The following is a 13,343-nucleotide window of genomic DNA, read 5'->3' on the forward strand; positions in this document are numbered from 1 at the left end:
CATTTACAAAACTTTAAACAAAATGAAATACTTAAAAGTAAACTAAAAGTAGCATGAAACAGAAAGGGTAATTAAGACACTAAATTATTTTGTATATAATAAATACATAGGTATATTTTGTTTTTGTTGACAATAATAATACGAAGAAATTTGATGTAATATTTATAATTTTTGGATTACTTAATTTTTTTATTGCATCACTTAATTTATTACGTGTTTTATTTTGTTTTTGTCTGGGTGTGGGAAAGAGTATTTATGGATAATTTTCCTTTCCAGATTTGCAGGGTGTCCATAAATATTATGGGAAATATATTAAATGCTAAACGATGGTAGCACACACGTTTAGGGTCGTGCTTACCGAGGCAAGCCAAACATAGCACAGTAATGGACGGTCCTGATTGATGGATTGTGTCTCCCCAACGAAACAGCACCACCAATACCAGGACGACACCAATCAACGTCCATAATAATTTCTAGTGCCAAACACCCCCCCTTTGGTTTCCCACCGTAGAGTATTAGCAAGTAATAGTAGTAAGTAACCCTAGTAGTAACTTTAGTGTACGGCAGCGCCTACCACAAACACAAACACCAACACCAACACCAACACCACACTTTCAACACTTAAACCCTACCAAAGCAAAACTCTCTATATATCACCCAAACCTCCCTATGTCTCTTTCTTTCTCTCCATCACAAACACAAACACAAACTCAACACCCTCTCATCTTTCAAACCTTTTATTTCTTCACCTTATATCATCATATCCATTAATCTTACACACACACATATATATTGTTAGCCATATTTATTGCATGGACTGTTGAGATGTCTCGCACGTGCTCACAGTGCGGGAACAACGGCCACAACTCACGGACATGCACCGACGGTGGTGCTGCTGTTTCCGGCGCCGCGTCTCCCCGGGAAAACGGCTTCATGCTGTTTGGCGTCCGAGTCACCGAAGGAATTTCCTCCTTCAGGAAGAGCGCTAGCATGAACAACCTCTCTCAGTACGACGCCGAATCCAACGCCGCCGATGCCGGCTACGCCTCCGACGACGTCGTTCACGCCTCCGGCCGCACGCGCGAGCGCAAGCGAGGTAATTAGTTAACAGATTGACAATCATTAACGGATTGTTTAATTGTTCTGATAACTACTTGGCGCTTTTTGGCTTGAGAGACTAGTTAATTGATCGATTGAGTTTTTGGATTGGTTTACGAAGGTGTTCCTTGGACGGAGGAAGAGCACAGACTGTTCCTGCTAGGTTTGCACAAAGTCGGAAAAGGAGATTGGAGAGGAATTTCAAGAAACTTCGTCAAAACTCGCACGCCAACTCAGGTCGCTAGTCACGCTCAGAAGTACTTCCTCCGTCGCCACAACCAGAACCGCCGCCGCCGGAGATCTAGCCTCTTCGACATCACTACCGATACGGTACTTTCAATTTCATTTTCTTCTTTTGCACAATAATGATTTTTTTCCCTAAATTTTGTCACTAAATTTTATTGGTCTAGAATTAATGACAAATTATGTCATTAGATTTTATTACTAATTTATTTTAAATTAAACTACTCAATTGACAATTTTTAAAAACGATCATAAACTAACTCCAATTTAAATCATTAATTAAAAACAAATTTGAGATTCAATTAAATATTTTTAAAATTTGAGAGTAATTAATTAATTTTACCTTTAATTTAGAGAGTAATAAAAATAGGAAATTACATTTTTGCTAATAGGTCTAATTTTAATAGATTTTTATTTTGGAATTTCAGGTGATGGAATCTTCTACAATAATGGAAGAAGAACAAGAAACGGCGGCGGCGCCTATCCGCGCAACATATCCGCCGTCGCATTATGGCGGTTTCCCTGGCGCAGGTTTTCCGATGGGTCTATCTCCAGTTGTCTTGCCGGCGAGCGGTGAGAGGCTAGCCAAGCCGATCAGGCCGACCCCGATTTTGCCGGTGCCACCGTCTTCGAAGATGGCTAGTTTGAACTTGAAAGAGAAAGCTTCTCCGACAAAACTCATAGAGCCTTTACCGTTGTCGTTGAATCTGCCACCGCCGACGCCTCGGTCACACGAACAGTCGCCGACGAATAGTGACCACTCGTCGCCGTCGTCATCTTCATCGGCTTTTCAGGCGATTTCTGCAGGGAAGTTCGGCGGTGGTGGGGACAGTATCATCAGCGTTGCTTGAAATGAAGGAAACCTAAAAATATTAGCGTCATTAAGTTAATATTAATTAAGTACGGTCGTGGATAATTTGGGTATGTAAATTAATTTTACAAAAATTGTTCATGTATCCATTAGGGGGAAATTGAAGATATGTGTTGGAGATTTATTGATTACGAAAAATATCGGTAGTAGGAAGGGGATATTTGAATTAATGAGTACGATCATAATTATGATTTGAAAAAAAAAAAACCAGAGTATGGTTAGGTTATATATATATATATATATATTGGTAATTAGGCATTTAAATTGCTGGTTTGAATTGAATGTACAGGTTTATAAATGAATTAGATAGATGGGTTGTCATATTCTCCAGCTGTCGGGGGATTCTTGTTTCTATTTGTATGGGGGAGTGTGACATTGAAATGATAGGGCACCGGGTACTCTTTATATGCTATTGCTCTCTCTCTATTGCACTGCCATTGGGGTCATTAAAATATCACTACTACCTTAGACAAAGGAATATATATGCTCACCTTTCAATTCTTAACCACATGACACTCATTCATCTTCTTTTACTATTTTTTACTACTTTCTTTCTCTTTGCCTTCCTCTCTTGAGTCACTATTTTTGCTAACTCCCCAATTCCACTTTTAATTACACCCTATGTTTAGCCCTGGGAATCCAACGGAAGAATTACTGCCACAAAAAGCTGTTGCTAAAATAGGAGATGATGTTGTAATATAATGGGAAAAAGAGAGGCAAAATGCCTCATTCTCATATACAACTCTTCTTCAAATGTTTTACTTATCTCCTCTTTCAAAAAGTTAATCCCATATTATGTTAAGGATGTTCCAAACTTAAATATAATTGCTAATGCATAGTCTTTTAAGAAAGATAAAACTAAAAATGAATGCATTATACTCTTAAATATATATTTTAAATAACTATATGATCAAGGTTTATGATTTAATTGAATAGCTGACCTCTTTACTTTTAAAGTTGCAAGTTAAAAATAACAACATTAATAATTCTAGTATTGAAATAACTTTTGGAAAAAAAAGGGGGGGACGGAACCATGTAAATTCGTCCCTCTGCTTGTATTATAGAATAAAGGTGTAAGGAATAATGTGTCATTCAACTTTATTATTACATTACTAGTCTTTGTTCGTAGTTATCTTGTTTACAGAAAATTAGGTGAATTTTAAAATCCTTCCTTGTTGGTATATATTAAAGGAGGGAAATAATTAATGAGGAGAGTAGAAGAGAATAATACTTTTGGTGTTTGGTCAGAGAAGAGAGTACGTGAGGGAATGAGTGAGATCACGAGAAAAAAAAATGTTTTTCCAAGGTAAATATAATTGTTGGATAATCACATTATTGGTATAATTTTATTTAATTTATTGATAATTATTTATTTCAAAAGATATAACTAGTTAAGCTTAAGAAAATCTTGTATCTTAGTTATATTTGTATTGAGAAAACTTTAGAAATGTAGTCTTAACGCTTTGTGGATATATTGTTGAAGGCGGTGATTTGCAAATGAGGCATGTGATTGTAGTTGAAATGCAAGGAAAGTTGTGCGTGACCCATAAGCGTGTATTTCTTGTTTGAAGGGGTTAAATTTGGTGAGAAAGTGAGATTGACTTGGCTGTTTTGCTTTTTCCAGTTAAAGTAGGCTTTAGAATGGAAGAGAACACTTGTGCACTTTAGATACCTTGCTTTTCTCATCAACTCCTTCATCCCCACAACCCATCTCCACTATTTTCAATACTTACATAATTCACTATAAGTATGTCCCTTGCTTAATCGATTACGTAGTTTCTAATATCAATAACACTTGTAACTTTAAGCAATTCGAGATAGGTTAAAAGTTCATTTTTTTTATTTTATAAATTGTATTTATACGATGAATTATATCTTTACTAAAACTATTTATGTGAGTTATTTGAGATTTTTTTATTAAAATGTGATAACTTTATATGTTAATTATCAAAATGGATAAAATTTAAAAAAAAAACTATCAAAATGGATAAAATTTTAAAAAAATTATCAAAATAGACAAGTCGTGTAGAGTTTACACAAATTCACTATGAATAAGTATTGACAAAGTGATACAACTTTAGTTCAACACTTAAGTTGTGTCAATGTGATATAACTTTAATGTAATTAGATTTCAACTAAAATTGTGTCACATTGATATAACTTTTGTATTAGTAAAAATCTTATTACATTGAAATCGTGTTAAAATGGTACGATTATTTAGTAATTTTTTAAAATTTTATTTATTTTAATAATTAAAAATAAAAATTATTCTAGTTTGGTAAAAAAAAATTGTTATTTAGACTAAATTAAACTAATTAAGTAATACATAGTTGATTATGAGTTTATTCTAAAACAAAATTTCAACAACTTTGAGGCAAAGAAAGATAGTTTAAGTATTGATATTTAACTTACCATATAAACTTATTTGAATATAAAGACAATATGTTCATTGCTAATTTTTTTCAAATCAATCATATACCTTTATAAAAAATACTTGTTTTTTTTAGTTTTTAATTTTTTCACTTAATACAAACAATCTTCTTTTTCATTTTTTTATTTTTCATTCCTTATTTTCTATTACTCATCGAAACAAATAATGAGTTATTAAGTTTCTAGATAGTTCTAACACATGCATTTATAAAACAAAATTTAACTACTCGGGTTTCATTACATAATTATCATCCATATATATCTAGGTTTTATTATGATAGGAAATTTTTGTTCATGGAACTAATATATTTATTAGAAATTATAGATAAAAACTAGATAATACTTGGAAACAAATGGTAGCCCATAACGAAACTATTACACTTCACTTAATTTGAGTTAGTCTTTTGTTATTATTGGAAATTAGTTGTATTTGAATCAATAATATATTGGTTAAGGTGAGAGGATTGAAAAAAGAGGGAAAAAAAAAGGGTGTGTGTGTGTTTTTAATTATTCTAATATTAAATATTACAATATAACAAATACAAACAATTAAATAAAAAATTTAATTTATTTTTTCTTATAATTGTAAGGATCTAGAAAATTACCTTAGAATAGAATAGGTATATTTTAAATGATACCTGAATATTTTATTATTAAAATGAAAAGAACATATAAATAAAAAATTCAGTTATTCCAGTTTCATTTCAAAAGAACCACCATCTCTCTAGAAGTTTCATTTTCCTTTCCTCTCCCTTTTCTTTAAGATTCTAACTTTCTCGCGCATCAATTTGATGATCAGAGTTCGTCATTAGACTCCTTGAAGCGAAGACTACAAGATTGCCCGATCAGAATCTCTGATAGAATAAGTTCAATTTTACTCTTCTCTTTGAGTTAAATTTTGAACTTGTAGATCTGTCTCGATCTAAGTTTATGCATGTGACCCTTTTAGCTTTAGGATTAGTCTTTGTTAGCTCATAGTCCTAGCTAGTGGTGTTAAGCTACTCTTGAAGTTTTGGGTAGGTTTGAAGCTCTTAATGAGAATCTGCTCAAGTAAAGGTAAGGGAAGATAGTTTAAATTTTCAATAGTGATATAGTATGACAGATGCAAATCTCTGAGTCTAAGTCAACACACGAGTATTCCGGAGTGTTTATGTGTTGTGAGTCAGTAGAAGTTTGACATGTGAAAGATGGATTATGAAATTTAATAGACACTTGATGGGTTGAGAAATTGTATGAGACTTGATGAATTATGTTTATTAATTTGAAATTGAAATTATATAAAAAAAATTATATAGCTAGCTTACACTGTTATTTGTTTGTGTTTGTTACTTTATCTGTGATGATCGTGTTGAACACGGATGGAAGCATAAGAGATTGCAGGTGATAGAGCTTCTCAGTAAGCAGCTGAAGAATGAGATAACTTTAATTTGAATACGTTTGTTTTGTTTTTAAAACTTTTTATGTATATATTAAAATTCCTATGAAGAGGAATATTTTTTTTAGATAGAATTATGAGATAATTGTATATATTCATATGTTAATTAGATATTGCTTGTTTTACTTTTATTTTATTATATAAAAAATAAAAATTAAGAATGTTACAATAATTATCTATCCAAATAAATCATTTGTTTGTTAATTGTTCTCTTATACTAATTTATAGTGGAAGATTTGAGTTAACATAGTCTCTCATATATGAAATAGTTGTATTTCATTTACATGTTACCTTTTAATATGACAAAACTAAAAACCAGTCAAAAAAGAGATTACATTTCATTTACATTGAGCACCGTGTCCGTATAATTAAGAAGAAAAAGCTTAAATTATCTGTATGCTAAAAAGATTGGAGAGCGAACTTCGATGATGTGACAATTTTTTTATATGAAGTTAATATTTTAAAGATTCAACAACTAAATATAATTTTTAAACCAAATCAATATATTATATTAATACATTACGTAAACTAATTATCTTTAACTAATAGTTAATTACGTAACTTCTTAAGAAAGTCCATTCTTAAATATTCATATATCAAAATCACATTCTGAACAGTTTATTGTGAAAAAAACAATTCTCCACATTTATATAAGGATAATCCAATGAAGGAGAGAGAAGTCATTAACGAGATCAACAGTACATAAGAAGATTATTTTAATAGCAAACAAACTTATGTGAAACAATAATTTTTTGAAAGAGCTTATAAAAAAATATTTTATGTGAAATATGAACAAGTTTTCTCACAACAGTAAATTTTTCATTTTTTTTTTCCATTTTCGTGTTTATTATCATGTCAACTATTAATTATTTTTAGGGTTTCTAATATTTTTGTTATCTCTTGAAGAACGTACCTTTTCCTCACTTAGAAATCTCTTTTATAGGTTGACTTATGGGCCCTTATTGTGCGGGCTGGATAATTAATTGACCATTAATTGATCATAATGTGTGTGCGTCGATTTCCTTCTATCGCGAAGGTGTTTCCAGGTGCATTTATCGCGCATTCAATCTTAGTTGTAACTGCTCCTTTATTGTACATGTATTGTTACTAAATGCACATATTGACCAGGTCTCCGGTCGGTCGGACCCAGACCGGTACATTTGCCTCCCAGGCTCGAAGAGATTTGTCTCTGAAGAGTCGTATATAATGTGGGTGGCAGTTGGCTGCATTAAATGAGTGTCAGAGATGTGCTGCTTGGCAGAACCGCCGCTTTTGTGAAAAATTGTTTCATCAGATGTGTTCAACGGTGGAGATCTCGTGACGCTTCATGTGTCGAATGAATGTGGTCGTTGGATCATGATGGATCTAACGGTGCTAGGTGAGGGGAGAGGAATTCTCTCTCCAAGGTTGTTGGTTATAAATAGCACTGCACTAGTACTTTAGAAAGTTTACGTTTTCTTTCTACTCTCAACCCCTTGTGTCTTTGCTCCAAGTGTCGAGTCCTCCGCTTTCTGTTCAACCTTTGTATTCCAGGTCAGTAATGTCTTCTTCTGTGGATTCCTCTCTGAATTTTGTAGATGTTGAGTCATCCGCGACTTGCACTACATTTGGTGGTGCGAGTCAGTCGTCAGACGATCCAAGTTATGACTGGTTGATCCTTCAGTTATGAAAATCCCCACTAGGTTAAGGGATGCAGATAGTCTAGATAAGTTCCTTGTCGAAAACTCTTTTTTAGCACCCGGCGGCCCGAATGAAGCAATAGTAGTTGATATTTGCAGTGTGACTTACTGTGTATGCCACAGTCGGGAGAATGCCTCGGTTAACTTCTTCTTTGTATATAATACCTTCTTTGCCGACTTACATATAAACTTACCCTTTGATGGTTTTACAATGGGGGTCCTTCGGATTCTCAGCGTAGCTCCTTCACAATTACAATTGAACTCGTAGGCAGCCCTTCAGGCGTTCTGAGTGCTTTGTAGTCTTTTTAAACCCGAGCCAACACCCGAGGCCTTCTTGTATTACTCTAATACCCACCCAAGCCTTCCTGTGAGTCGGTTATCTTTGTCTAGCCGATCGGGGAATATTCGGTTCGCCTCTTTTACCACTTCATACAAAAATTTCAAAGAGAGGTATTTCAAGATTTTTGTGGAGCCGGATGGCCGGGAGTACTTTTACAATGAAGATGGGACAACCAAATTCCCCTTCCACCGGACGGATAAACCCACCCAGCTCGGGAATTGGTTGTGGTCTTCGTTGTCACCTTTTGACAAGGAGATTTTGGTAGTTGTCGACTAGCTGCCTTATAAATTGCCCACCCGTGAGCTGATAAGGCTATATGGGTTGGATAAGAAGTGGGCGAACTTCCATGGTACGTGGATTTCTTGCATTCAATTGTTTATTCATTGTGTTAATGTTATTTAATTGTACTTATGCTTTGCATGGATTATCTTGAGAATGGATCTCGCACTTAGGAAGTTCATGGACAATCTCAAGCGTCAAGCAAGCGCCCGGAAAATTGGGAAGCTAGCCGGGGCGGACAAGGGATTGGCCGTCGCTAAAGAGGTTGCGCCACCCATTGTGGCGATTCCACCGTCTGCCAATCGGAAGAGGGTGCGTTTGACCAAAGTTCACATTGGAGCTGAAGTGGAACCAACCATGCTAAGTCCCTCCCTGCGGGTGGGTCAAACCATGCAGTTTGACCTTTTCCTCGAGGACGAAGGCGTGCTGGCGACCATCCCCACCAAAAAACTGATAAGAGAATGGGTGGAGCTGCAGAGCCGGGCTACCGTTGTGGGCAAGGCTTTGATGGATGAACTAGAGCGAGCCAACACGACAATTGTTCCCAAGCTGAAGGCCGAGTTGGAAGAGTCGGCTAGAAAACTGAAGGCGGCTTTAGAAGTCGCCGAAGCTTGCCGGGAATAAATGCGCCAGCATGACCGACTGGCCAAAGAGGACCAAGAAGGCTTAAAGGCTACTCTTACCAAGTTGACGGCGGAGTGGGATCAACTTCTGAGCGAGAAAGCTAATGCAGCCGCTAAAGAGGAATCTCTTAATGCTGAGTTGGAGAAATGCCAAGGATTCATGTTGCAGGTTAGTGAGGAAAGTTTCAACCAGGGCGTCCGACAAGTTGCTTATTATCATGATGTGCCATCGGATGACCCTCAGTATGACCTATGCATGGACGCGGTAGATGGCAAGCTAATGCCGCTAGGTGGGGGGCCGACAATGCTATGGAAGAGGAGCCACAACGCCTTGAAGTGATTGAGCAGGATAACTCGGTCGACGTCATAGAGTAGATGAAACCTGGTCCCGGGTTGTGGGCTTTGAACAATTTAACTTGTCAACTTTTATCAACTATGGCTGAACGACCGAATGTTTTCTTTTGCTTATATTTGATTATAATTTATCTGCTCTTGTATGAACGACGAAATGGCTTCCTTTATTTATGTTTGATCATGACGATTATTCGCGCGCAATTTACCTTCTAACTGATTGGTTGGTAGGTTGAACATTTAATCGTTAAGCCGATAGATAACATGTAAGCGATTTGCGGACCGATTGAACGGTGAATAACATTTGAGTTATAGTTTGCGGGTCGAATGAATCGGTGAGTAACATTAAGTTATAATTTGCGAACCGACCGAGCGGTGAATAACATTTAAGTTATAGTTTGCGGCCCGAATGAATCGGTGAATAACATTCAAGTTATAATTTGCGGACCGATCAAGCGGTGAATAACATTTAAGTTATAGTTTGCGGGTTGAATGAATCGGTGAATAACATTTAAGTTATAATTTGTGGACCGATCGAGCGGTGAATAACATTTAATTTATAGTTTGCGAGCTGAATGAATCGGTGAATAACATTTAAGTTATAATTTGCAGGCCGAATGAATTGGTGAATAACATTTAAGTTATAATTTATAAGTGTGGACGAAGACGTGCCCATAGTGGTTTTGTTTTTAAAGTGTGTCATTAAAACCTTCTTGGTCGAAAAACCCTCCTTAGGGATAAAATGACCGACCGAGGAAAGAGTACACTAATATTATTCATCAACTATAGTAGAATTTTTTATGCGTGGTATCCTACGTTCTAGGTACACCTTTTCTTGATAAATATTTCAAATCATATGCTCCGCCGGCCGCTGTGTCAGCGACGCGAAACGGACCTTTCCAGTTGCTCGAGAATTTTCCGCTATCCTTTTGGGCATCACTTCTCATCCTCCAGACCAAATCTCCCTTCTGAAAGCTTTGCGAGTTCACCTTTGAATTATATCTCCTTGCTGCTTGTATCTTGCACGTTTCTTCTCGTATCTTGCACTTATCACTAAGCTCATTGATAAGGTCAAGGCCGACCAATAGGCTTTCCATATTTAAACCCAAGTCCAGCGTTTGCCGTCGTAGTGAGGGTTCACATATCTCGATCAGAGTCATGGATTTTGTGTCGTACGTCAAACTATATGAGGTCTCTTGAGTCGTAGACTGAGGCGTACAATGTTTGGCCCAAAGCACCTCGAGAAGCTCGTTGGTCCAATTTCCCTTGACCGGACCAAGTCTCTTTTTCAACTCATTCAGGATAACCTTGTTAGCGGCCTCAGCTTGACCGTTGGTCTGTGGATGCTCGACTTAACTCGTAATGTGCTTGATGCCAAGTTTTTCATAATACTTCGCCAATCCTCGGTTAGTGAACTGCCGACCGTTATCAGTAATGATGACCCGGGGCAATCCGAATCTGCATACGATATTTTTCCATACGAAATTCTGAACGTTTCGTGCGGTTATTGCTGTCAAGGGTTCGGATTCGATCCACTTAGTGAAATAGTCAATGCCGACCAGCAGGAATTTACATTGCCCTTTTTCATGAGCGAAGGGTCCAATTATGTCCATTCCCCATTTCATGAATGGCCATGGGGATAAGATGTAGTGCAGGTTTTCAGGCTTTTGGTGAGACAAAGTGTCATACTCCTGGCATTTTAGGCACTTGCGAACAAACTAAGTGCAGTCACCTTGCATGGTCGACCAATAATAGCCGACTTGCAATACCTTTGCTGCCATAGTCCGTGCCCCTGAATGAGTTCCACACACCCCTTCATGTAGCTCCCTCATGACGTAAATGACTTGGTCGGGAGTAAGACACTTCAAGAGCGGACGGGTATATCCCCGCCTATATAGATCTTGATCGATGAGTATGAATCGGGCGGCCTGCTGCCTCATTGTTTTCTCCAATTTCGGGTCACATACTCCATCTGCCAAGTACTGTTTGATGGGGGTCATCCAATTTGTTTGCGTGTCAGTTGTCATGCATTCCTTCGTGCCGACACTAGGTTTTGCCAAAGTGACGTGGATCACTTACTAGTGAAGTCTTTTCTGTTTGGTGGTTGTCAAAGGTGATAGCGCGTCTACACGAGTATTGTTTTCCCGTCGGACGTGCTGGAAAGATACCTCGTCGAACTTGGTCAATAGATTCTGCACGAAGTGGAAATATTGTTGAAGGAAAGTTTCCCGCACTTCATATTCCCTATTGAGTTGCCCGACCACTAACCATGAATCAGTTTTGCAAGTTAACTTAGTTACTTCCAACTCGGTTGCCAAATGAAGGCCGACTATGAGGGCTTCATATGCTGCTTGATTGTTTGACGCCTTGAATTCAAACTTCAAGGCCTGCTCCACGACAATCTCACCAGGTCCTTCCAGCACCACCCCTGCTTCGCACGATCGACTGTTTGAGGAGCCATCCACATATAAAACCCACCTGGCATGTTCGTTTATGGTTGGTTGGGGGGCAAGTTCGGCTGTGAAATCAGCAAGGGCTTGAGATTTGATTGCACCCCTTGGTTGATATTTAATATGGAATTCTGATAGTTCGATCGCCAACCTATCATGCGTCCGACCAAGTCAAGTTTAGTCAAAATCTTTGCGACAGGAAAATTGGTTTTCACTGTAATCTTGTGATTTTGAAAGTACATCCTCATCCGTCGTGTGGTGATGATTAATGCCAATGCAACTTTCTCGATCATTTGGTATCTTGTTTCGGCGTCGTGGAGTGCTCGGCTAACAAAATACACTGGTCGTTCCTCCCCATCTATCTCCTTCATTAGGGTTGAGCTCACTGCTTTGGTCGAAAGAGTGAGGTAGACGATGATTGGCTCGCGTGCGTTCGACTTTTGTATTACTGGCGAGGATGCCAAAAATGCCTTCAGCTGGAGAAAGATTTGCTCACACTCGATCGTCCATTCGAAATGGGATGCCTTTTTCAGCAATGGAAGATGGGTCTGGTTCGTTCTGCAAGTTTCGGCACAAACCGGGACATGGAGGTGAATCGTCTGACTAACCTATGGATTCCCTTAATGATGTTGGGACTCTGCATCTCTGCAATAGCTTTGCATTTCTCAGGATTCGCTTCTATGCCTCGATGGGTGAGCAAAAAACCTAAGAATTTACCTCCTTTCACGTCGAACACGCATTTGTCGGGGTTCAAACGCATACGATGCTAGTGCAAAGCCTGGAAAACTTCTCTTAAGTCCGAGACATGTTGTTCGCATGAGTAAACCTTAACCGCAATGTCTTCCACATACACCTCGACATTTCTTCCGATCATGTCATGGAAGACGCTATCCATCAAGCGCTGATAAGTGGCTCCAGCGTTCTTGAGGTCGAACGGCATAACCTCATAGTAGAAGTTATCGGAATCTGTTCTGAAAGCTGTTTTCTCTTTGTCCCGAGGGTGCATCAGGATTTGGTTGTACCCAAAGTACGCGTCAAGAAAGCTTAAAATATGATGCCCTGCGGCTCCGTCGACCAGCCGATCGATGGTCAGTAAGGGAGTAGGAATTTTTTGGACATGCTTTATTAAGGTTCGTGTAGTGCACACACATCCGCCACTTGCCGTTGGGCTTTTTGACCATCACCACGTTGGCTAACCATGTGGTGTAGTGGGCTTTTTGAGTGAAGTCGGCCTGTACTAATTTATCAGTCTCTTCTCTAGCGGCTTTACGTCGTTCCTTCCCCAACTTCCTTTTCTTCTAGGCTATTGGTCTAGCCTCTTTATATACAAAGAGACAGTGAGTGATAACATTGGGGTTCACCCCGTCATGTCGACAGTCGTCCAGGCGAAAAGGTTTGTGTTCTTTACTAACGTCGTGTTTATGTCCCCACGGTCGTCCGCCTTTAAGGATGTTCCTATGTATGTCCTGCGGTCATTATCACGAAGAGGTATAGGTTGAAGACCCTCGCCGGAATCCATTTGGGGTTCATCAAGTCGTGGATCT

At 38.0% G+C, this 13,343-nt stretch overlaps 1 protein-coding gene across 1 annotated transcript; it reads left to right on the plus strand.

Annotated features, from left to right (window-relative positions):
* The first annotated feature begins 282 nt into the window (after positions 1–282).
* LOC137810696 (transcription factor MYB1R1) lies at positions 283–2,717 on the plus strand. Its single transcript, XM_068612095.1, has 3 exons — positions 283–1,096; positions 1,220–1,428; positions 1,770–2,717. Exons 1-3 carry the CDS (start codon positions 826–828, stop codon positions 2,190–2,192), a joined length of 903 nt encoding a protein of 300 aa, XP_068468196.1. The 5' UTR covers positions 283–825; the 3' UTR covers positions 2,193–2,717.
* The last annotated feature ends 10,626 nt before the right edge of the window (positions 2,718–13,343 follow it).

The sequence above is a fragment of the Phaseolus vulgaris genome, chromosome 2 (genome assembly GCF_000499845.2).
Source record: "Phaseolus vulgaris cultivar G19833 chromosome 2, P. vulgaris v2.0, whole genome shotgun sequence".
Lineage (NCBI taxonomy): Eukaryota > Viridiplantae > Streptophyta > Magnoliopsida > Fabales > Fabaceae > Phaseolus > Phaseolus vulgaris.